This window comes from Nyctibius grandis, chromosome 2 (genome assembly GCF_013368605.1).
Source record: "Nyctibius grandis isolate bNycGra1 chromosome 2, bNycGra1.pri, whole genome shotgun sequence".
In the NCBI taxonomy this organism is placed as follows: Eukaryota; Metazoa; Chordata; class Aves; order Nyctibiiformes; family Nyctibiidae; genus Nyctibius; species Nyctibius grandis.
The window spans coordinates 110,256,416-110,282,338 of NC_090659.1; the positions used below are offsets into that span (position 1 = coordinate 110,256,416).

At 39.8% G+C, this 25,923-nt stretch overlaps 1 protein-coding gene across 3 annotated transcripts in view; it reads right to left on the bottom strand.

Moving 5' to 3' along the window:
* GRIA4 (glutamate ionotropic receptor AMPA type subunit 4) overlaps nucleotides 1-25,923 on the bottom strand; it is a 251,465-nt gene that overhangs the window by 163,621 nt on the left and 61,921 nt on the right. For all 3 annotated transcript variants that reach the window (XM_068395590.1, XM_068395591.1, XM_068395592.1), the window contains exon 3: nucleotides 3,037-3,276. In XM_068395590.1, the coding sequence (XP_068251691.1) occupies nucleotides 3,037-3,276 (240 nt within the window). The remainder of the gene's footprint in view (nucleotides 1-3,036; nucleotides 3,277-25,923) is intronic.

The following is a 25,923-nucleotide window of genomic DNA, read 5'->3' on the forward strand; positions in this document are numbered from 1 at the left end:
AAGCTTTAGCCTTCTGTGTCACTCTTTACTTGCTCACTTTCCCTGTTAAATAATGAGCTGAATTTTCCTTCATCTTTCTCTTACATCTAATGCCTTTTGCAAAACCTGTTCTCCTTTCCTGTAATGTCCCCTGCTAGATCCAATTCATTTTGTATCTTTGCCATTCTTCCTAGTATCTTCATCCTGTCACAGGACAGTGATTTTCCAGACTGCGACTTTGGCAGAACATCAGAACGGGAGATTTAACATAATAGCTGAAGCCATCACCTCATCAAAGTTTGTAAGCTCCAAGACTATTCCATGGTGTAAACCGAAGTGCGGTACGTGGGAAGGACTTGGAGAGATGCGACAAGAGTGCTTCCCTGACCTGAACTGAAATGCTAACACAGACGCTCCCAGTAGCCGAGAGAAGGGGCTTCTGCAGGAAGCTGAGGGACTGTCAAAGAGATGAATGGAGTGATACAGCAGAGAAACCTACCTTAATAATAGGATTTAATTTTTCACCCCCTAAGAGCGAGCAGCAGTTAAGCTGCATGCAACAGAACCAAGAAGCAAGCAGGACAGAAAGGTCAGGAAAGAAGGTCTGAAAACAGCACACATTTGCCCACCACAGCACGTCACCGCTGCTGCTGAAGGTTTGCCTAAGTTTACTCTGTCATACCACTTTCTGCCAAGGACTTCTGCCTTTTACAATACTGATAGCTGCTAAATGCTGCCTTCTTCACAAACAGCTACTGTGTCTGGCAGGAATTTATGCTTATTGCTCACCTTCCCCCACAGGAGTTTATTTATAGCTTCCCGATTAAGCTGCAAAGATCAACTCGGAGGCCCAGTACCAAAACCAAAAGGCTAAGGGGGTCCCCCTTGCTTCAGTGTGGTTGGATGGGGCTGCTCAGAGAGGGAAACATCTGGCATGTAAAGAAAGGATCTTTGGCAAAAATCCGGACAAGGTTAAGTTCTGTCCTCACTGACAGAGACCCTATGACTGAACATCAACATTTTTTTTTTCTTTTTCCAGTTACACCGATAGTAAGAGTTGATACTTTTTTCTTACCATATCTTACCTCCACACTAAAAATTTCTATTGTGGAATGGTAGTGAAAATCATTCAGCAATCAGGTATCTTTACAGTCATCTTAATACCTAAAGACACATTGAATCTTATTTTCTCCTACATTAAACTGAGTCACAAGACCTATTCAGAATTTCAGAGACTATCCAGCGTGGCACCCCCTGCAACCAAACTGGTAAATGTCATCTCTTTATCAAAGACGCACTGATGAGTTCAGAGTTGCTGAGTTCAGTACATAAGAATCATTTATTAACCACACTGTTACAGATGATGTTCTGAAACTGCCCTTGGTGTGATACTGCATGCTTAAAAATGATGTCTCAATCTAATTAATCCTGTGAATTAAGATGAGAATGGTGACTGCGGGTTGTGTACTTCTTCTCTTAACAATTTGTTGAACTTGTAGGATCCCATCTGTAATTATGTGCTTGTTTTCCTGTTACCCATTACTATGTCTTGAGTAGGAATACTTTTAAATTCACTATTTTTTTCTCGTTCCAGTTATCTAATGTATTCTTTAATGCTTCCCAGAACTTCCTTTGTATGTCCAAGAAACAGAAAAAAAAAATCTTTACTTAAAAAAACAAAACAATTATTTGTTTCACTTTGTTCCATTACTCATTTTGATTTAAATACAGGTATTTAGGAAGTATATCAAGCTAAAAACTCACTAAAATTTAGTGCTTGTATATACAAGAAAATTGACTTCTATAGCCATAATCAAATAATTAAACAGATTTAGTTAGGTCAGTATAATTCCCTATTTCTATTGCAGAGTAATTATACTGGAATAAAGCCATTTTAATTCCAGAATAGACTGTCTACATGGGGAGCTATATTGAAACAGCTGTAGTAAAATAATTATTTGACTACAGCTATGCCGCTCGCTTCCCCTTTGAAAGCAAGTCACCAACATAAAAATCTTGCCTCTTTCACAGAAGCTCAGCCATGTTGGCTCAGTCCTGCTCCATAAAAAAAGGCAAAGGGCTTTGCCAGCAGAATGAACACATGGCACGGAGAACAGGAGATATTACTTCTCAATTCAGCACTGAGTGGTAAGACGCAGTGATGCACTTGCAGTTTTTTACCACTTAAAAGGTTCTGAGATGCTCTGGGATGCGGAATGGAGAATGTGGAAAGAAAGTGTAGTCTTTTGTGCAATGCACTATATATTTTATAAAAGTGTAGTCCATCACAGAGAGAACCCCAGATGAGAGGAGTAGAAGATGGGCTACTGCAGCACTCCCTGCCTCTGCAGCCCATGGATACCTCTCGCCTCTTACCTCCACTTCTCTGCCGCAGCCTGAAGGACTCACACTGAGTGAGCCTCCCTCTGCCTTGACCTTCCATAGCATGGAAGCCCGAAGGAGCTCGCTCACACCTCAGCTTACACCTGTGCAGGTGCAGAGAAGTGGCTGGTCCTCTCTACTTCTTTGTACTGCTGTCACTTTTGAAGTGAGTGGAAGAGTGAACAGAGCTGTAAAATTCTGTTTATTGAACTGTATCTTTGTTTCAGTAATATTAGTTAAAATGTTTTAGTATTCTGGAATTAAGCACAGGTTTCAGCTAAAGGGTTGTCAAGCATTGGAACAGGCTGCCCAGGGAAGTAGTTGAATCACCATCCCTGGAGGTATCTAAAAAACGTGTAGATGTGGTGCTTAGGGACATGGTTTAGTGGTGGCCTTGGTAGTGTTAGGTTAACAGTTGGACTTGATGATCTTAAAGGTCCTTTCCAACCAAAAGGATTCTATGATTCTATGGTTACATACTATGTGCAGCCAATATCCAATACTTGCAGAAAAAGGAATTCTTCCTTCAGCCACACAGCTACTCAGTCAGACGCATTTCACCTCAAAGGCCCTTTACAATTTGACTCCCCAAGTTCTCAATATGATATAAAAATGCACAGTCCTTGCAAAAGTCAATTGAACAATAAAAGATAAGAAAGCTGGGTCACAGCTCACCTCGATCTGTGTCATAGAGGAAGACAAAGCGGTTCCATTCATAATGATCCAGCAAGCTCAAGAGGGCTCCACGCAGAGATGGCCGCAGCTGCAGCACAAACTGACTCTCACCCTCTGTGGGGAAACTCGGCGTGATGAGGGAGATGTGCAAGGCGCTGCAGAATGAGGTCAAGGTATGTACTGATCTCTTATCATATAGTCCAAAAATGGCAAAAACTCCTCTAGAATACTGGGAGCAAACTGGAAGAAAAATAAAGAAACAGAGTTCAGCTAGTGACAAAATGTGTAAATAGGTACTTACATGTTCCAACATCCTCAAATTTTTAATTTCAAGATTTCCATTTCTTCCTGTATTTAACTATCCACAATTTTCACCTGTGTTTCATTCTGGAACCCAAGAAATAAATAGCTAAATAACATTTTGCCACTTTTGGATCCTATTCATAGAACATTACATTATCTTTAGTGCTTTTACTCTAAAATAAAATATAAAATAAATAACATGTATTTTTGCACTCCAGTGAAAAGTCAACATATGCTTTTTTAACCATAGCTCTGCATATTATCAGTCATTGATCATTTCCATTAGCTTAAACAGAAAAGCGTTCACATTTTAAAATGAGAAAATTGTCACAAAAATGTTACTGACCTCATAAGTGAAATTTGGACATTTTCACTGTAACAATGTAGAACCTTCACTCCCTTTTAAGCAGGGAGCCCTTGTGCTACATTAAAACTCTACTACAGACACAGTAAAAACCTGCTTCATGAATAACCTCCTTGACTTTAAGACAGCAGTTGAAGGAAAACATAGTAAGTCAATGTGACCAGACTTTTGCCCCAAACCTTTTGTTTCTACTCTGTACCAACGTCAAAACCAGAAAACAAATGTGCTGAATATATATTCTGAGTTTTGATTTGCTCTTGGACTCATTTGAGACACAGAGAAAGACTTTCATTGATTTCAGCAGGCTGGATGAGGGCTTTACTGATCCATGCACATAAAAGCAGGAATAAGGGTATTTTCTTGAGAAAATACTGCCTTTCTAGCAACTCGTAAAGGGCCCAATGAAAAACACTCCACTTTTTTTGAGGTACAAAAGAACTTATTAGAAACTGTGTGATCATTAATAGTGTTTCCTATCCCAGAATCACAGAAAATGGAGAAAAGAAGTCAGGGGATCATTGTATCCATTCTCTCCTAAGTATATATCTCCCTAGTTCTCCTGTTCCAGACCATCCCTCCTCACAAGCCATTCTTACATGTACCTAAACATGGGAAAACCTAAGTCACACCCTTTTAACTAGATGATGGCCTCCTCTCTTCTAGCCTAGAGATCATAGTCATCCTGTGAGAGCAGCACAGTCAGGGTACAGCATACACAGTTAGCAAATGGGCTGATTCAAACCAGTTCAGCTTTAACTCTTTCGTATTACATTTACTACACAAAGAGCAAAAAATACAAATTATGCATTTTTCTCCTTAGACTTGGGTGATTTATCCAGTTCTGATGTCAGAACTGGAAAAGTGGCTTGAGGTTAGTTCTGTGATTTTATGTGGTGCCCCACTGTTACAGCCCCCAACCTAAGGATTTTCAAAGCCAGATTATATATATAAATAAAGTTTTTTAAAAGACTTTCTTCCTTCTCCTAAATTCCCCTTCAATAGTTGATACACAGGTCTTACAAACCCTCTTAGTGTTTTCTTTGCTGGACCACACTACATACATTCTCCCAGACCCATCAAATGACTGACTTGCCATTCCACTAATCATCCTAAAAAGTGTTGTTCTGTACTTTCCCGCTTTCATCTCACCTTTCTTGAACACAGATGACCAACATGTTTAGAATTTCAGTTGAAGGGTTTCTGCTTCTTTTTACATTACTTCCCCATCCCTTCTGTAAAATGCTTCTGCTGACATATCCTAAGATCACATTGCATTTTTCTAAATCCACACCTGTGATGGCTGACGATCATGTTGGGATCAAAATTCTGTTCCTTCTTAGCCATTTCCAAATGATGAGTTTCTGCTTATAGTATAGTATTTTTATTAGTCACTATTATTAGTATTCCATTATGTCACATCTATTACTGTACTCCTCAAAATTATTTACTTCCACAGTTACATTCTTAGCCTGCTCTGAACTTCTGTCGATGTCTGTATCTGCCTCACCAGCAAATTCTGTCATGGCACTCTGACTTTTTATCTCTGTGTCTACTGTAAATCAGTCTCTTAGAATCTTCCTGCTGTAGCTCTGCTTCTCCAGCCTGGTACCTCCTCTCCTACCAGCATTTGTTGCCATCTTCCCCTTAGTTTCATGTCTACCTTTTAACTCTCCTGTTTGTCTCTATTTTCATAAATAACTTCTCTTAGGAGCATGTCTATTTTACCTCTTTCTCTTGGCAATTGGAAGATATGGATTAATCTCATACTTTCTACCTTAATAACATCTGTCTGCATTTTATGCCATTTTCTGTCTATAGCCATATTTTAAAGTTTTCTTTCCATCAAAATCTATTCTATAACTTTACAGTCTATTATGTCAAGCTGCTAGGTCCATGGCTGCCAGATTCTATGTCTGCCTTTAAAAATAGGTATTATATTTCCTATTCACTGATCATACGTATCACAACTCATTTAACAGCTCTACTAAGAAGCAGTTGTTATTGCATCTGCCCTTCAGTAAACCAGTTCTTTAAGAATCACAGAAGAAAGGGGTGATTTTCCTATTCCCATTAGCCACCATGTCTCTTTTGAGGCCAATGTCCTCGAGTGAAAATCAGTGTGAAGTATCTATTAGTTTTACATCTCTAACCAGATTTTCCTGTTTTTCTGTCCCATCATCAGCATATAACAGCTTCAGCTATTTTCCTGTTTCCTATTTAAAGATTTAAATGACCTTCTACTGTTGTTTGTTTTCATGTCCTTTGCAAGTTTCAGTTTCTCATTTCTACAATAAATGTCCTCCATACCTCCTGATTTCTTCAACACAATCTTTCTTACTAATAACCCTTTTTAAACACTTGTTTCTTATATCTTTCTTGTATAATCATTCATTCAGTTCTGGAGTCACATCCTGCATGTTACTTTCCCCTGCAAAGGGATTTCTCAGTGTTTTACAAGTGTTTCTGTGGGGAAATGGCAGGTCTCCTCTATTTTGAAACACAGTCCCGTTGTTAACTTTGCCAACTGAAATAGTTCAATGTAAACCTTGTGTATGTAAGTGGTAGTTACTTAATGTGTTTTCTGTTTAGAAGAAACCCTTGTTAAGGCCCTGCATTGCCCTACTACTTTGCAGTTTTACATGGGCAAAGGGTACTTTTCATAACACACGGTCCATACAGTAGGATTCTACATGATGAAAAATTCAAGAAATCAATGTCAAGCTGTGCAATTGTACACTTAGTGGAGTTAAAGCTCAAATTCATTCTCAGGATGAAGAAAAAAAGAGAGAGAAAAAAGACAAACTTGAAATTTCATTAAATGACATACTATGACCATAAAATACTTTTAACTGAAAATAACAGAGTAATAATTCTTCACGTTTCCAAAGCAAACTATCCTTGCCACACCCTAGATCTGAAGGCAATAAAACATTATCTGACTATCATTAAAGTCCTGAAATAACCAATCCAAGAAAACTTGTGCTGCTGTAGTCGAGGATCAAGACCAGGAAGTTAGTGAATAGCACCAATAGCATCCTCCTTTGCTCCTTGATGAGAAAAACTGCTAAGATGAAGGTTATGAGAATTTTTTCTGACTCAGTACAATACCCACAGAGAGGAAAAATGCCTGTGACTCTATGGAGATTAGTCTTAAACATATGCAGAGATGCTGCAATGCTCCTGAATCAATTTTACAGTAATCAGCAGCGACCACAAAATCAGCAAAGCCATGAGGATTTTCATTCTGACTCACTACTGTGCTCAGAAAATGCCTCCAGGCAAACATAACTACCTGGATTTCCCGATTCTTTATCTATTTCTCTTACACTTCTACAGGCATTTTACTTATTATAAATGGATTAAATTATGCTTGGCAAAACACAGTCTCATATTAGCATTCTAAGAAAATTCTGTTCAAGACTTTTGCCCCCCTACATCTAAAGCAGTGACAAAAACTCTTTCATGAGCATACTTTGAAATACATCGAATAATAATTTGTCTTTAAACGAGACATCTCTTCATAGCTGACAACTTAATTCCAGTATTACACATGATTTTCTCCTGCGACTTTTGCAGTGCCGTTGGTCTCACCAAACATAAGACGAATGTGGAGGTCAGACTCCAGAGAAGACGTTGCAATGCACCTTAAATAGCCAAGATAACGTTATCAAAGGAGCTGTAATATGAATTAGATATATTCTATTCTAGCAGATTGAACTATGCGATAGTACTATCACTTTAAAAGAATAGGTGACTCACGGGACCTTCAGTTAAAAAAAGAAATCATAATGCCAAAATGGCAAATTTGTACACTGCAGGGTTCACTGAAACACACAGTCAAGCCACATGCGGTCTTCTTTCTCTGTGAGAAAAAAACTTCCCAAAGTCCCTGTTATTGTTCTAAAGACAAGTCCCACACTTTGAACATGAATCTTTTCTTGAAAAACAAAAAGCAAAAATCCCAATTTCTTCTTATTCACTGATTTCCAGAAAATATACCCATATAGTTTAAATCCTCTGAACAGGCACAGGGGAAGTCAGAGCCCAAACACAGCTGTAACCATAAGAGTGAAAATGATACAGAAGAGGTCAAGTGAAAGTTTGTGAGAAATGTGTATGTAAATACACATATACATACCTGCACACATATTTACATAATATTGGTCTTGTTTTATTATTTGGTCACAACCAAAGGTTTATAATTTCTTCAAGAGACAAAATACTACCCTAACAATATATTTACAAAATGAAGTCTGATAAGTAGAGCACAGCTGGTCTGCCAACAGCATTAGTTTTGCTCAGCAGCCTATATGGTACCTATACCATATAGGTAGGAATCTGGAAGACCAACAGTCTAACACAGAAGTAACATGGTAGATCTTACTGCAGAGCCATGACTCACAGACCCTGAGTCTTCCAGCACAGGAGCTCTGGAATAAACATTTTAAAATGCTTTTCCCTAGGTTTTAGGCTCCTACGTGGGGAAGCCCTGGCACAGCTGGCTGTTACAGATGTATTGACAGGCCCACTGATCTGCCATAAACTCACAAACTGCGGAAGCACCAAAACTGAAAGACGCGGAGAAGTTTGCGTTATGGAAGTTTTCCAGATATGAGGACAGTCTTTCATTGTTGTCTCTTCATTCCTTCGTATGCTTTCGAGATCCAAACAGGGATTCGGGATTGTGGTCCATCCATAACAACTTGACTCTGCCACTCCTTCCTCCTCACACTGTTCCCCTAATCCAGTGTGGGGTCCCCCCATGGGATACAGTCCTTCACGAACTGCTCCAACATGTGTCCTTCCATGGGCTGCAGTTCTTCAACTGCTACACTGTAGGTACACTCCACGGGGTACAGTCCTTCAGGAGAAGACTGCTCCAGTGTGGGTCCCCCACAGGCCACAGTTCCTGCCAGAAAAGCTGCTCCTGTGTGGGCTCTTCTCCATGGGCCACAGCTCCTGCCAGAAGCCTGCTCTGGTATGGGCCCTCTACAGGCTGCATCTTCCTTAAGGGAACATCTACCTGCTGAAGTGTGAGGTGCTCCACGGGCTGCAGGGTGGATATCTGCTCCACCATGGTTCCCCATAGGATGCAGAAGGACAACTCTGTCACCATGGACTTCACCGCAGGCTGCAGGGGAATCTGCTCCAGCACCTGCAGCACGTCCTCCCCCTCCTTCTCCACCAACCTTGGTGTCTGCAGGGTTTTTCCTCTCATTTTCTCACTCCTCTCCCTCACTGCTCCTATGCAGTGTTTTTTATTCTTTATTCTATAAACATGTTATCACAGAGGCACAACACCCTCACTGATGGGCTCAGCTTTGGCCAGCGGTGGGTCCATTTTGGAGCTGGCTAAAAACTTGCTCTGTCCAACATGGGGGTGGCCCCTGGTGCCTTCTCACAGAGGCCACATCTGCAGCCTCTCCCAACCAAAACCTGTCTACAGAAAGCCAATACACCTGGTAAACTCCAAACAGCAACAGCTTTAAAAATATATATATAAGAACTTACATTTCCTTGCCACCACAATAGTATATGAAGGCTTTCATTTGAGGTGTGCCTGCAACACTGTCAGTGATCCGTGTCCTCACAGTCATATACTCTCTATTTCGTTCAGTTCCTATGCACTTGCATTTGCTAGCACTGATGTAAAAGTACTGGGTGAATTTTCTCAACCTAAAGACCTCCTTCCAGAGGAATAGCCTAGCCTTATGGAGACACAAGCTCTACAAGTGAGATGAAGCACAGAAGCGAGAATCATTTAATCTAAATAAGGACCTGTCTCCCAAGGTCAAATGATTTATCAACTTATATGCGTGAAAGCTCCAACACTTGAGATGAGATTAAGTAATATTTCTAAAACAGCTTGGAGATTAGAGTTTCCTCTTAAAATGTCAAAACACGTTTCTATTCATTTTGCACAGCACAACCCAGCACCCTCTCCTGATCACTCCACTGACCTCCACCTCCTGGAAGAGGACGCAAGGCCAGTCAGGCTCTAGAATTACAAGACAAGTGATCTAAATTCATCCCCAATGTAGTCTACAAGCATCTTGCACCCAAATCCAGTACAAATTTGATACAAATATGCTTTCCTCTGGGTTGTTTGAGACTGCTGATTTTATACTAAATTATGCTGTTGCATTAAGAAAAATTCCCAGCACTGAAACTAACTTAATGAGGTACCTTCACGAATTAAATCACTGATATAAGATGACAGAAAGAATTACAAAGGAGAAAAGAGTGTTACATAAAGTGAGTAGATGAAAAACATTATAGATGTATTAGGACCACTGTCTTAAGAATTGCCTCGAATAGAAAAGGAAATGTCTAAATACTGCTATCTGAAAACAGGGAAAAGGGAAACAAGGAGTTTCTTACAAATTATATGGTTAGATATGTTGTGTCTAATGAAACAAGCACTCATCACAACCCTAATGATTTTCTATTTATAGACCGTGCATCTTCTAAATCATTATCAACCTTTGCCTTTTGATCACAAACTTCTTCAAGCAAAAGAATTATCTTCCCCTGTGTCCAGGAAGCATGCATCACACTTTGGGCAGCATCATGCCTAAAGCATTATAACAAAATAATATCACATCTTTAACTAAAATCAGTTTATTGCTCTACAATTGAATACAGTATTAATGATGGAGGTGAACAAAAAGAGACTAAATTAAGATTTTTCCAGTTTAAAAAAAAACCTGAATCATAAACATTACCCTCTCAAATATTTATTTCTCTCAAATGTTTATCCTACTATAATGTAACTGCATAATGAGAAGTCTGGTATGTTGGGCACTGAACCCCTGAAATGAAATTCATATTCTGGAGCAAATCACATTCCCATGTCTCAGTTCTCAACGTTTCAAGAGTCTGGTCTATTTTGGACTATAAGCACTTGACAGGAAGGCCAGTCTCCTATTAGATGTATGTAAAAAAGCTTAGCACAATGGTCCAACTGTCTCAGCTATGGCTTCTGAGAGCTACCCCAATGTGTATAAACGTTACATCTAATGGACTTTTATCTTGCAATTCTATAGTAAATTCCAGAACCTTAAAAATACGTAAGCACTTGTCCTAAAAAACACATAAGCTCTTGTCCTAAAGGTCAGCATGTTTAGTTGCATGCATAAAATTAAGCATGTACTAAAGAGGGTGCAGGAATAATTATCTGGAGATAACACATGGATCCATCAAACTTGAGGCACAGAAAATTCACGAGTGTCTTTTACATTTAACCCATGGCAATGGGTTACTTCTAGTACTCTAGAAGTGACTTGCCAGCTCATTTAAAAATACTCTCCTAGGAACAATGAAAACCTTGGGCTAATGCGCTAGATCAAATGGCAATTTAGGAAATGCAGTTTTGTTTGTGCAACTGCAGATGTGTGAACATATTGCAAAGCAAGATACAAACTTGTTATGTTTTTAATTAATAATTAAGTTTCCAGAAACAATTTTTGTGAGTTGTCTCTAAAAGACTATTTCTGCTCAAAGTCAATTCCTGAAACAACAGCAGAAAGTGATAGTGCATTTCTTGCCTATTGTATGGAAAACGGAATTGAAGTAGCTTAATTAACATGCACGGTATTTTCATCTTTTAAAATCAATTTGAGCACTGTAATACAGTATTTTGTGCGTTATGTCTTATACCAGATCACTAAGTTACAGAACATTAACTTTAGAAGGCTGCCCTGAGAGATGCCCAAAATAACAGAAAAGAGAGGGCCACAGAGACCAGGCAAGACTGACTTGTAGATCAAACTGCTGAGCCCTTCTCCATGCTTCATATGGAGCAAGCTTTGCTCTTCACAAAGTATGATTAAAGTTTCCTCCAAACCAATCCCAGAAGAATTTGTGAAAGGAGCGTGTGTCTTTACACGTATATACGCACACAGGGAGAGTGGAGGGGACTGTCTCATCTGATCCTTACCACCTGAAAGCTAGGCTTTTAAATTCTTTTTTTTTGCCTCTCTAAAACAGGAAAAGATACATTCAGAAGACAGAATCACAGAATCAATCAGGTTGGAAGAGACCTCTGGGATCATCGAGTCCAACCATTGCCCTGACACCACCATGTCAACTAGACCATGGCACTAAGTGCCATGTCCAGTCTTTTCTTAAACACAGCCAGAGATGGTGACTCCACCACCTCCCTGGGCAGCCCGTTCCAATGTCTAATAACACTTTCTGAAAATAAATGCTTCCTAATGTCCAACCTGAACCTCCCCTGGCGAAGCTTGAGGCTATGTCCTCTTGTCCTGTCGCTAGTTGCCTGGGAGAAGAGGCCGACTCTCACTCCACTATAACCTCCCTTCAGGTAGGTGTAGACTGCAATAAGGTCACCTCTGAGCCTCCTCTTCTCCAGGCTAAACAACCCCAGCTCCCTCAGCTGTTCCTCATAGGTCAGACCCTCCAGACCCTTCACCAGCTTGGTCGCCCTTCTCTGGACTCGCTCCAACACCTCAACATCTTTCTTGAAGTGCGGGGCCCAGAACTGGACACAGTACTCAAGGTGCGGCCTCACCAGTGCCGAGTAGAGAGGGACGATCACTTCCCTAGACCGGCTGGCTACACTATTCTTAATAGAGGCCAGGATGCCAGATCATCCCAGCTTAAGATGAGTGATAAATTAAGTGTATTGATTCACCCACTAGAGGTATCTCTCTTTTGGCTGTAAAAGTAGACTATGTAACTATGAAAGACTTGGCACCCACATTTAGATAGCTACAGTTTAAAATTGTTAAAAAAATCTCACTTTAGGAAACATACCTCTGTGTTTTTCTCCCCTGCCTATCCCTAGATTCAATGTGATCTGGAGATGCCCTTCTCTGAGGCCCTTCTCATACAACAGGCACAGATCCCTCCCAGCTGGGGGTTGCAGGTATTTCTCAGATACAGACCAATGTACCTCTATTTTCCTGAAAAGTGCTGACAACTCTAATTTCTTAATGGAGAACACAAAGTAGCTTGTCCTTTCATAAATTTCTATGAGGAAAACTGCTTTAATCTTTAAGTACTTTCCATCTGAAAACTTCTGCACCACTAAAGTATTTTACTGTCATTAATAAAAAATTCCAAATAATTTAAATCCAATGTAACATTTTTACACAACAAGAAAACATTTTCCACTGAGTTTATTTATAAAATTTCTCTTTCCGCTGTGCCTTGGCTAATCTCTTTGATAGAACTCCCCTCATGAATTTCACATTTGCTGAATGCTAACAAATCTTTTCTCATTTTAAAGAGTACTTTACAGCTCTCTCTGCAATAAATTATCCAGTCTTTGTGCCTTTGTTCTCCAATCCTGTGCACTCCATGGATCTGGTATTTATAGATGTCTGGCAATGCACATAAACGTGCATTTCCCTAACTCTGCCAAAACTTTCTCTTTGAATGCTCTCCCATAGAGAATCCACATGCAGCATTTACCTTTCATAGTCTTATGAATGAAAATCCACATTGGTACAGAAGTTCAGAAGTTCTTTTTTTGGCTGGTTTTAAAAACTCATGAAAATATCAGTACCACATGAGACTGACAGGCTTTTCAAAAACATAGAAGTTTTTAAAAAAGTTAAACATGAAGGTTTTGGTAGAAAGTTCCCATGAAGCTAGCAGGTTTTCTCAAGGACAAAATGTCTACAGTTATCTTTTCTTTCATTCTTTTTTTTTTTTTCCCCTCCTTTAGGATAGAAGCTTAGAGAGGCATAACAGATTCCATGGAAATTAGACTGGAATACAGTAAAAAACTGTTTTATGGAATCAATGGTAAAACTCCCAGTTGCTTAATTGAGGTTAACACTTCAACACAAATACTCATGTGGTGGTCAGAGACCTTCTTGCGAAATCGTATCACCTCTTCAGTTTGCTAGCTGAGGGAAAGTTCATCCTCATTAGAAGAATATCTAGAGAAATTACGTTTTATAACTTACCTAGATTGCCTGTGTGATTAACATTTTTGGCTTCTGTGATATTAAACATTTTTTGCTGTTCCTGGATTGATTCTTTTCCTTATGAGACATATTATTTCTTTCAGTTCAATTTGAACTTCATCTAAACATTCTTTTGTAGAGAAAACAAATTTCTTTGCAGCTTGTTTTTCCCCCAAAAATGTAAGATTTTATAAAATCTGCCCCCATATCCTATTTTAATGAAACAGAACAAAGAGAAGTCTGTATTTTGTTTTAAGAAGTAATCCTTTGATGGCCCAATTCTCTACAACATTAGCTTTCTGTTTTCTTTTTATCTTGAAAAGGGAGAAAATAAGCATATTTAAACAGACATTCTCCTTTCCAGAAGAAAAAGAACCAGGAAAAAAATAAGCATATTTAAATGGAAGGGTATCTTATAAAATGTGCAGTTGATTACATAAAAATAGCTTTTTATGCATAGCTTTGTAATCACAGATTTTTCTTATGTAAAAGAAGTATTTGTAGTTTTTGGAAAAAAAACAGCAGCAATATTTTTTGTCTTCATTTTGGAGAAATACATGTTAATTTTGCAGTACTCCTGCCAGAAAAACTGTCATTGACAGGAATTAACTGAATTTCACAGGAGATATGAGAGGTGGAGCCATACAGTATGGCTCCTGACCCAAATTGTTTTGATGGATGCATTATCATCACTTATACCTCACAGTTTGAACCAATGGTGCTTCTTTATGTCAAACCTTGTGCTCTAACTGAACTGACACAGAATATGAACTCTGCTGTAATTTGAGGAAGCTCAAGTAAAGCAGCGATGGGTTTTTTTGTCTGGTTTGTGGTTTTATTCTTAGAATTTAAGCTTGTCCTGAGGGGAGTGATGCCATTTGATCCATCACTGGAACTCTGTTTTCCTTTCACTGGTGAGTCTGTGCCCCAATGCCTTATTCTTCCACCTTAATCTTCCAGCCAACGTGGGCTGCCCACTGAAGTGCCTGTCCAGTCCAGGCTTCTGAATGTTGGCAGGGGCGAGGCTGGGACTTTTGCTACTTTCTTCCCTCAGTAACAGATTTCACACCATCGAGTTCCCTCACTAGCAACATAAATCATTGCTTACTTTGATTCATGCTATTGCACAAAGATATAATCTTAAATAATTCTTCCTACTTTGCTGTTTACCCCATATTGAATGAATGAAGCCATGGATTCCTTCTGCCTTCAGCAAGATCAACACACATTCACCACACAATGTTGATTAAATAAAATTAAATGCTACATTGCTTCCTTGGCTACTCTTAAATCTAACTATCTTATAAGGAGCCAGAAAACATGGCTTCTAATTTTTTAAAAACACTATTAATGTTAAGAGGATATATGTGATGCATATCTCATCTGTTTTTCCCAATTGCCATGGGTTAAAAGCTATTATCTAATTACACACACCCTAACTTGAAAATAACTTTTCAGTAATTTTTTGGTCACAATTTGGACTTCCATAAGGAGAGTTTCTGAATATTTTTGCTAAAATCTGTCATTTGTCCTTTCCTTCCCTTCCCTCCCTTTGATGGTATGAAGCAGAATTTGTAACTAGTATTACTGTCAGATAAATGGGACACAGTATCACATCATGAGATTATATACAACTTGGTCAGAGAGAAAAAAATCCTCACAAGATCTAGAAACAAAATTCTGCTGCTGCCTTCTGCAGTCTGTGACTGTATATTGACAGAACAGCAGTTGCTGACAAAGTGCACAGGGCTCTGCTGAAGCTTTTCCCCTGTCAGGGGGTATCTTCTGAGCTATCCTTTCAGGGATCAAGATAGATTAAGTGCCAATTGTTCTATTCATCTTCTCACATTTGAGGACCTTGGTTTTATTTATAGTGGATAAGAATTTCCATGCTTCCATGATTTTTCTTCTATGTTATAGTGCAAGTGTGCTCTGATGAGGAAATAAATTTTTAAAATACTGTGAAACTTACTTTATCATGTACATCTGAAATGTACTTCTTGGTTGTTTGGGTTGTTTCTTCGTAGACATCACCATTGGTAATGATGGCTTTCCCAGAACACTTAGGTGCTTCTGACAGCCTAGAATTACCCCATAAATTGTGTGATCTTACTGTTTTTCTTAGCTTTGATCTAATGAACTGGCAAATGGTACCTGGAGAGACAGACACAGTCTAAGTGAAAGGCAAGGAGTTGGTAAATTTTCACTCTAACTCCCATTTTAATTTCCACTAGATATAGACATGTCACTTAGCTTTTCTGAGTTTTCCAATGTGAAAGCCAAAGATTCTAACACTTAAGTTCTTCACATAGTTGGAGTAATGAATAAAATATTTTCAAAGAATCACTAAGATGAATGTAGATACCCTCACTGGCCTGTTCAGCAAGAATTCTCTGAGATTTCTTTCATCATTCTGTAATTCATACTTCAGCCCTCCCTCAAACATCCAAGGCATTATTACTCTTAACTTCACAAAAATGAAACCACACCAAGAGATCTTCTCTCCTGCTCTTCCCAGAACTTTGGGTCTTAGTCTGTTTGGGTAACTGTGTATATCTGGTATTTATGGTTACTTAAGACATCTCACACCAACATCTCAAACAGATTGTGTTTTCATTACTTGTACTTCTTCCTTTATGTTGCCCTGTTGTTTTGATCATTTCACTGCACTGAAGTTTCTTCAGCATCTTTTAGCATGCCTGTTTTCCCCAGATAATGCAGTGATCATAGCTAAGGGATTTTACAGATGTAGATTCTGCTTACTATGGACATGTCATGTCAAAATGACATTAGGGAATTATTGTCTGTGGAGGGCCAAAAGTCCAAAGCTTAAGAAACCCTGAGCTCTCTCTTTTCTTCCCCTCCTCCTTTTTTCCCCTGTGTGCCCTGCAGTTTCTTCTCTATTCATTTTAAGAGAGAGCTGCTTCTTAGCCTCCCACAACTATGCCGGTGGGAACCAGCCACAATACAGTTGGGTGGTTTTAAAATCAAATCCTTGGCATGGATTACTGGAAATGCATCTTCCACTGTCTTTCCTTTTAGTCATCAAATTGTTTCTTCTTTCTCTGAAAAACTAATTCCACTTTTGTATGTATTAAACGCATTCCTGAATAGCTTTAGGTCTCACATAATAAAATAATGAGAAAAAGGAATTACCTTTCAAAAAAAAAATCAAACCATTTGACCAAGGTTATTTAAAATGAAAGCCATTCACCTACTAAATGGAAGACCAGCCTCATCAGACCTGAGTGCAAGATGGATTCTGGCCACGCTCCTGTGTTTAATGACTTCAAGCTTTAACCGCTTGATATGAAAAGCAGGTTTCAGTGTCAAATGCCATGAATGGAGTATGCTTTCTAAATTATTCTTTTCAGCTAAAACAAGACTTAAGAAAAGGTTTAATACATGCATAAATACATGTGTGTATACATCATAAGAATATGTATGCATGTTTCCTATTTCTGTGGATCACAAATTAATTTCTTCTAATGCAAACTGTACAGTTATTTTAAACACATGTAAATCTCTACTGTAAAATGGGATAGATGTTAGCTTAGATGTCTTTAAAAGAAATAGGCAGATAAGCCAAATAAAAGTACATAACTTTGTAACTATGACTAACATATTTGTCTTATTTACATACTTCTCCATGTTTAGTTTAACAAGGAGAGTTTATTTCATTTCAATTCTGGGGCAGGAGACACTTATGGAAATGAATGTGCTATTGTCTGAGAGCTGAACAGTTGATGAGAGCAGAACGTTTATGTTGTCTCATAAAGCATAGTTACCACCCTCAAAACATTGCTTCACATGAAATAATTACATTGCAAGTTCTGTTATGAATGAACATCTCTTTTGTAACTATATTTGTAAAACATCTAACAAAATGGTGTCTTTATCCAAAACTAGAGCTTTTAATGGCTACCAGTCTAAAAGCAGCCTGTAGAATGTAGGTAAAGGTTTTGAATGCTTGGCATGACCTATCTCCTCTTGACTCAAGTAGCCATTCTGAAACACAACACAACCTTTCAATAGGCAGAAATTGCTTAGCATATCACATATTCTCCTCTAAGAGCAAAATTGCTAACTTGCATTAAAATCAGCTGATGTCACTAAAGTGCATTATTATGTCGTTGACTACAGTAATGCCAGAATCTTTCTTGCAATCATGGTTATCTTTCATGGTATTTCCCAAAAAGATGGCAGTACAACCTACTGGCTTAAAATCATAAATCCAAAGAAATCAAATTGCATCTCATCTGCCCATTGTTCTCCTTAGGCACACTGTGATGCAGATATTTGGGTTCCCTCCCTGCTCTTGGAAGAACAATCAAAAATGCCATTTCCATCTCTCTTTTTATGACATTGTCAGATTGTGAGCTTATAAATGAGAACAATAATCTGTAAAGCATAATAAAAAGATGGCAAATGCATTCAGAATCACTTAAGTGAGAGGGCACTGCTGGTCAAAGCCTAAAACAGCTGGTAATATTCAGATTTATGCACTGTTTCACATCTTTCTACATGCAATGAGTTTTCTTCATTCCTCAAAAAATTCACCTTCTCTAGGCAGAGATCATGATTTCTGTATTTGGAAACTGCCTAACAAAAAGAAATCAGTGACAGAAATATGTTTTTCAGTTGTCTTCATTTCTTCCTGAGTTTTCAGCTAATCCTGTTTTCTCTATGCCAGGTTTTCAGGCACCATTTTAAACAAGTATTTCCACAACTTCACTAGTTTAAAACAGGAGCACAAGCCCTCTCATTTTGTTCTCTCATATCTTTGGCAGGAATGGGGCTTCATCCACAAGTCATTTTGAAATGGACTATCTATAATTGGGATTTCTACAGAGCTGGGAAATGTGCTGGTGATGGTTTTAGAAAAGACGACAGATAAGAAGCGAGCTGAGATTGGTTGGCTGGCACTCTCTTATCTCTGTGAACGGACCAAAGGTGGGTGTACTGTAGTGTCTGGGGGAAAAGGAGGCAGATTGTCAAACAGAATTTGCCATTACAAAAATTTTTTCTTTATCATGGTTATCACAGGAGATTTGAAATAGCTGTCGCCTTATGTAAACTTCTTTTGCTGTTCAAATAGTAGCTTCTCAAATGAAATCCTTGTTTTTTCATTTTATTTTTGGACTGTAGGGCTGACCAAAGCACAGTTCTTCACTTCATTGAATGGTCTGATTAACAAAGTGAGCAATATACTCCATATTTTCTCTTCTATATCAATCTTAATCTGCAAAAAGACTAATGAAAATTAATAAAACATTTAACAGCTTGATGTAAATAATGCAAGAACATGTCTTTGCTGATGTACTTAAATTAATTTGCTGCAAAGATTGTTTTACAAATAACAAAATATTGTATATATCCCCCCAGGCATTATGTAAGGCTAGTAGCTTCTATGCTGGCATTTGCAGGAATAAGCAAAATTAGTTCAGCACAGTTCACAGCTGTGATCACTGGAGTAAAGCTCAGGGTCCAGGGGCCGCTAGCTCTGATACCGTGCTAAAAAGGCAGCTGTACTTTACTACTGGTCCACTGAGCCTGATGCTAATAATTTTTAAATGGCCTGTTAGTTACAGCAGTGGCCTAAAGCTACCTCTTATTTCAAATCCTATTAACATTTGTGTATCTTTAAACTACTTTATTGTCTTAATTAGCATATATTCATTCATAATTCCCAGATAGTCTGTTGCTATATACAAAAAACAACAAATAATCATTAACAGTGGCTGAAGAGTTGGTGGATGAAATGTGACTGTGATAATGTGCACCCAAATCAAATCAATCACATAAAACACCAAAGTGCAGAAATGCTTCTGTATGTGTTGCTTTTCTCTGCAGTGCTCTGCAGGATCAAACTGTCTGTCTTCAGATAATGGATTGGTATTGCTTATAGGCATATTGGAGAAAGGCTGACCGCTGTAGGTAGAGTTTTGAAGAAAACTGTGTTCAATCTTTTCTTATTAGTTAAAAAATTAGATAAAAAATATTTAAAACTGTTTTCCACAGTTTTACTGATTCCTGCAAGACCTACTCAAAGTAGTTGTTATAAAGCAAGTTCTTCCTTTCTCTCCGAGACTGTCTTGCTTACTCCATGTTCTGTTTCAGGAAAGAGTTCATTAACAGAAACGGAAATTTTTCCTGAATAATTATTGCAACACATTTTTTTAATGCATATATACCAGCATATTCATCAGAAGTACCTCTGCCACTAAAACTTAGTAATTTCTGGTAGCCCAAAGCTACCACAACGTGTATTTTTTTAAAAAAGTCACATAACATTTGCCTTGAAAATGTTTTATAATCTTTTCATTTCTAACACACAGAAAACTCATCAGTAATTAGGTACCACAATGATGTTATTATACAAATATGCAGTTACTGGCCAAAATCAACTTGTGTAAATAATCATTCTTCAACTTTAGAAAATGCTGATCAGGCTGTGGAAAGGCCTTTTCAACCAACCAAAGGTTTAAATGAAATGTTGACATCATATACCTAAACTCAGTGAGTCAGGAACAATGTACAGAATAAAGCATTTTTCTCTCCTACACAGCTATGCAGAATGAAACTGACTGCCCTTAGCCTGATGAATTTGTTTTGTTTATGGGTACACAAAGGAACATAGATGCTACTAAAGCTACAGAATCAAATATTTTTCACAGCTTGAAGTGGAAGTTGCTGTGAAAAAGAAATAATACATAGAAGCACAGAAAACTTGTGTTTTTAAAACTTGACTTTCTCTACATTCTCTTTCTTAGCCTATTTTTGTGGCATTTCCACAATAGTTATGCTTCTATACCTACACAGCTGAGGAAAGAAAAGAGATGCACCAACTACTCCTTTGCCAGGGATCAAATACAATCTAGGTAGGGTCATTTTACTTCCTTCCAGGTTTTACTAGGTTTAATGTGTGTCTCACTGAAATCATATTGTGGAACTACAAAAAATTCTGTCCTATTAATGTACTACTTGTACTTTCTTGATTTTCAATGTTCAGATGATTAAACACTGCCCCCTTCCCGGCAGCATTTAAGGTCAGATTGGATGAGGCTTTGAGCAACCTGGTCTAGTGGAAAGGTGTCTCTGCCTGTGGCAGGGGGGGTGGAACTAGATGGTATTTAAGGTCCCTTCCAGCTGAAACCACTCTATGATTCTATGATCATCTTCTTCACATCCATGCTTTGCTGGATAATTTTTCCTCTATGTACAAGTACAATACTGTCAAGAGATAGTTTAAACTAGCTGCTTAATTTGCTTGTCTCCTTTCCTCTTGACTGAAGAAGAGAGGGATGGCCTGCCAGCTGGTGATCTGTGAGAATAGGGAGCACTGCACTGAAGGCTTAAAGGAACCTCCTTCGGCATCATGTTCCTTGTTGTAATGCTCTGATCTCAGTGCTGACCCCACAGGATTTCCTTACCATGCTACTTTTTATCCCTGAGTTTAACTGAGATCAAAATCCAGAAAAAGCAAACAGAGATTTCAAAGTGACCTGGCTGGAGGGTAAGAACAGGGTCAAAGGATGATTCAGGCTCTAAGTGACCTCAGGAGGTCTCTGGTCCAACCTCCTGCTCACCACTGGGTCAGCTCTGTGGCCAGACCAGGCTGCTCAGGGTTTCACCTGGTCAAGGTTGAAAATCTCCAAGGACAGAGACTGCACAACATTATCTGGGCATCCTGTGCCACTGCCTGTCTGTCCTCACGGGACAATTTTTTTTTTAATATCCAGTCCGAACCTCTCTTGTTTCATTTTATTTTCATTGTCTCTCATCTTCCCACCCTGCCCCATTTCAGTGAGCCCAGTTCCGTCTCCTAGATGACCTCCCTATAGGCACTGGGGGCTGCCGTTAGGTCTCCCTGAAGCTGTCTGCTCCAGGCTGAACAAGCCCAGCTCCCCCACCTTCTCCTCACAGGGCTGGTGCTCAAGGTGGGGAATAACTTCCCGTGATTGACTGGCTCAGCTACTGTTCATACAGCTCAGGATACTGTTAGCAAATAACCAAATATTGGACAATAAGCCCTCCTCTAGATATTACCTTCAAGATGTCACAATTTTCATTGCCCATTGCAAGCAGTTATTACCTACTATGAACAGAGTCAGCATAGCTACTACAAAAAAAAACCCAAAACCTTAAAAACCTAGGCTATCAATGGTAATGTCAATGAACACAAATGAACATATACTTCTGAAAATATGGCATTAAAAGTACATCCTATTTGCACTTGATAATCATATTCTTCTATATCGTGCCAAATTTGGACAAGGAGTAAGGTAACTGTAAAAACAAAGTCACGCCTGCTTATGCATGGATGAGCCCATGACATAATGTTATTAACATAATGAGGAACATGCTTAATTCCCAATCACTTACTAAAGCCAGAAATCCTGACTGATCGTTTATTATTGATTGGGTGCACTATGAGGTGTCACAAAAACACAACTCAAATTGATTAAATAATTGCATTGCCATAAAGGCTGAGGGACAATATCCCGCTCCTGTGTGGAGTCACCTTGCTTCAAAGTCAGTGGGAATTGCTTGTGCACACGCAAGAGTAAAATCTAGCCCGAAGTCATCCCTCAGCATCAGAAAATAAAACAACATATATTAATGAGTATTTTAAACAACATAATTTGATTATTTGACACTGCACACAGCCTAAGGCATAAGTCTAGATATGTCAGAATAGGGCTAAGGGCTTGCTTTAGAGGCTATATTTCATCCTGTCATACTATTGTCTATTTACTGTCACACCTTCATATTACCTCAAGGAAGTAAATGGTGAAACACAGCCATAACAGAATACTTGTGGAAATCAAGTCCCTGCACAGGCATAGCAGATCCCTTCATTAACAAAATTAGGAGTTTATGTAGACATAGGGCTTACTTCTATAAGCAATCCATGCACTGAAATTAATGGGAAGATTGTGAAAAAATAGATGCAGATCTTCGAAATATACTTCAATTTAGCATTTAAGGAATATCACACAGATGTATGTCAGATTTAAGAGAAGTTTAGACTCACCAACAGAAAAAATGGAATGGTGAATTTTTTTTAACTCTGAAATTAATATAGAATCATAGAATCATTCAGATTGGAAGAAACCTTTGAGACAATCAAGTCCAACCACTAACCTAGCACTGCCAACTCAACCACTAAACCATGCCCCTAAACACCACATCTACACATCTTTTAAATACCTACAGAGATGGTGACTCCACCACTTCCCTGGGCAGCCTGTTCCACTGCTTGATAACCCTTTCAATGAAGAAATTTTCCCTGATATCCAATCTAAACCTCTCCTGGTGCAACTTGAGGCCGTTTCCTCTTGTTCTGTCACTTGTTACCTGGGAGAACAGCCTGACACCTGCCTCGCTACAACCTCCTTTCAGGTACTTGTAGAGAGCAATAAGGTCTCCCCTGAGCCTCCTTTTCTCCAGGCTAAACAACCCCAGTTCCCTCAGCCGCTCCTCATCAGACTTGTGCTCTAGATTCTTCAGCAGCTTCGTTGCCCTTCTTTGGACTCGCTCCAGCACCTCAATGTCTTTCTTGTAGTGAGGGGCCCAAAACTGAACACAGGATTCGAGGTGCAGCCTCACCAGTGCCAAGTACAGGGGAACGATCACTTCCCTAGTCCTGCTGGCCACACTATTTCTGATACAAGCCAGGATGCTGTTGGCCTTCTTGGCCACCTGGGCACACTGCTGGCTCATATTCAGCTGGCCATCAATCAACACCCCCAGGTCCCTTTCCACCAGGCAGCTTTCCAGTCACTCTTCCCCAAGCCTGTAGCAGTTCATGGGGTTGTTGTGACCCAAGTGCAGGACCCAACACTTGGCCTTAATGAACCTCACACAATTGGCCTTGGCCCATCAATCCAGCCTGTCCAGATCCCTGTGCAGAGCCTTCCTAACCTCAAGCAGATCAACACTCCCGCCCAACTTGGTGTCGTCTCCAAACTTACTGATGGTGCACTTGATCCCCTCATCCAGATCATTGATAGATATTAAAGAGAACTGGCCCCAACACTGAGCCCTGGGGAACGCCACTTGTGACCAGACGCCAACTGGATTTAACTCCATTCACTACAACTCTTTGGCCTCAGCAATTCAGCCAGTTTTTTACCCAGTGAAGCGTACACCTGTCCAAGCCATGAGCAGTCAGTTTCTCCAGGAGAACGCTGTGGGAAACAGTGTCAAAGGCTTTACTAAAGTCCAGTTACACAACATCCACCACAGCCTTTCCCTCATCCAGTAAGCGGGTCAACTCGTCACAGAAGGAGATCAGGTTAGTCAAGCAGGACCTGCCTTTCATAAACCCATGCTGGCTGGGCCTGATCACCTGGTTGTCCTGTACATGCCATGAGATGGCACTCAAGATGTTCTGCTCCATAACCTTCCCAGGCACTGAAGTCAGACTGACAGGTCTTTAGTTGTCTGGATCTTCCTTTCTGCCCTTGTAGATGGGCGTCACATTTGCTAACTTCTAGTTGACTGGGACCTCCCCGGTTAGCCAGGACTGCTGATTAATGACAGGAAGTGGCTTGGTGAGCACTTCCACCATCTCTCTCAGTACCCTTGGGTGGACCCCATCCCGCCCCATAGACTTGTGTGCATCTAAGTGGTGTTGCAGGTCACTAACCATTTCCCCTTGGATTATGCAATCTTCATTCTGCTTCCCGTCCCTGTCTTCCAACTCAGGGGGCTGGGTACCTGGAAAACAACTGGTCTTACTACTAAAGACTGAGGCAAAGAAAGTATTAAGTACTTCAGTCTTTTTCTCATCCTTTGTCACTGTGTTTCCCCCCGCATCCAGTAAAGGATGGAGATTCTCCTTAGCCCTCCATCTCAGTTTCGCTGGGATAGAATCATAGAATCAATTTTCTGTTGAGAAAAGCTGCGCTTTTGAGAAGACTCCTGCACCCGATAGGCTAGGAAGAAAGTTGATAAGACACTGTGTTGTAGTTAGTGTCCACCCACGGTATGTGGATTTCCATGGTGATTAAGGCTGTCAGCATTTTCAAGTTATCCAGGTGCTTAAGCTAGGAAGAGCAACAGCCAGGGCAGCCAACTCAGGCTTGCCAAGAGAGGAGTATTCTATACCATAAACATCACGTTCACTATAAATTGGAAAGTTCACTGGGGATGGCCCCCTCTCTTCTCAATGGTCACCATCCCTGGAGGGTCTCGCCCTTCATTCTGCTCCCAAGGCCTACTCTCCCATTCGCTGTGACCGTCCCGCTTTCGCTGAAGCTGTGGTGCTCATAGTATTTGACATGTAGCATTCACTGCTGGCAGTGCACAGCTCACGACCACTACATGGACTGAGTATAACTCTGTGTACTTTCTATTAGCATTAGTATTAATATTGGCTTTCTTATTTTATTAAATGTTTCCATTTCAACCCATGAGTCTCCTTCCTTTTCCCAATTCCCCTTCTCGGCTAGGGAGGGGTCACTGGATGATAGAACAGCTGGTTATTGTTTAGCCCTGGATGCAGGCTAAATGGAGACACCCTCCTTTTGTTGCTAATGTATTTACAGAAACATTTTTATTGTCTTTTACAGCAGTAGTCAGATTAAGTTCTAGTTGGGCTATGGCCCTTGTAATTTTTTCCCTGCATAAACTCACAACATCTTTGTAGTCATCCTGGGTTGCCTACTCCTTCTTCCAAAGGTCATAAACTCTTCTTTTTTTCCCCGAGTTCCTGCCAAAGCTCTCTGTTCAGCCAGGACAGTCTTCTTCCCCACTGGCTTGTCTTTTGGCACATGTGGACAGCTTGCTCCTGCTCCACTCCAGGAACCTCCAAGACTGTTTCCTCTCTGCTGTGTTGTATTTCCAGCAGACATCTGATAAGTTGAAGTCCCCCATGAGAACAAGGGCTAGCGATCGTGAAGCTTCTCCCAGCTGCTTATAGAATATTTTGTCTGCCTCTTCGTCCTGGTTGGGTGGTCTACAACAGATTCCCATCATGAAACCTGCCTGTTGGCCTTCCCCCTGTTTCTTACCCATAAACATTCAACATTATTGTCACCATCCTCAGGCTCTAGACAGTCAAAACACTCCCTAACATACAGGGCCACCCCACTCCCTCTCCTCCCTTGCCTATCCCTTCTGAAGAGTTTATACCCATCCATTGCAGCACTCCAGTTGTGTGAGCCATCCCACCTTTTTTCCATAATGGCAACTATATCATAGTTTTCCTGCTACACAATGGCTTTCAGCTCCTCCTGTTTGTTGCCCATGCTGCGCGCATTGGTGTAGATGCAC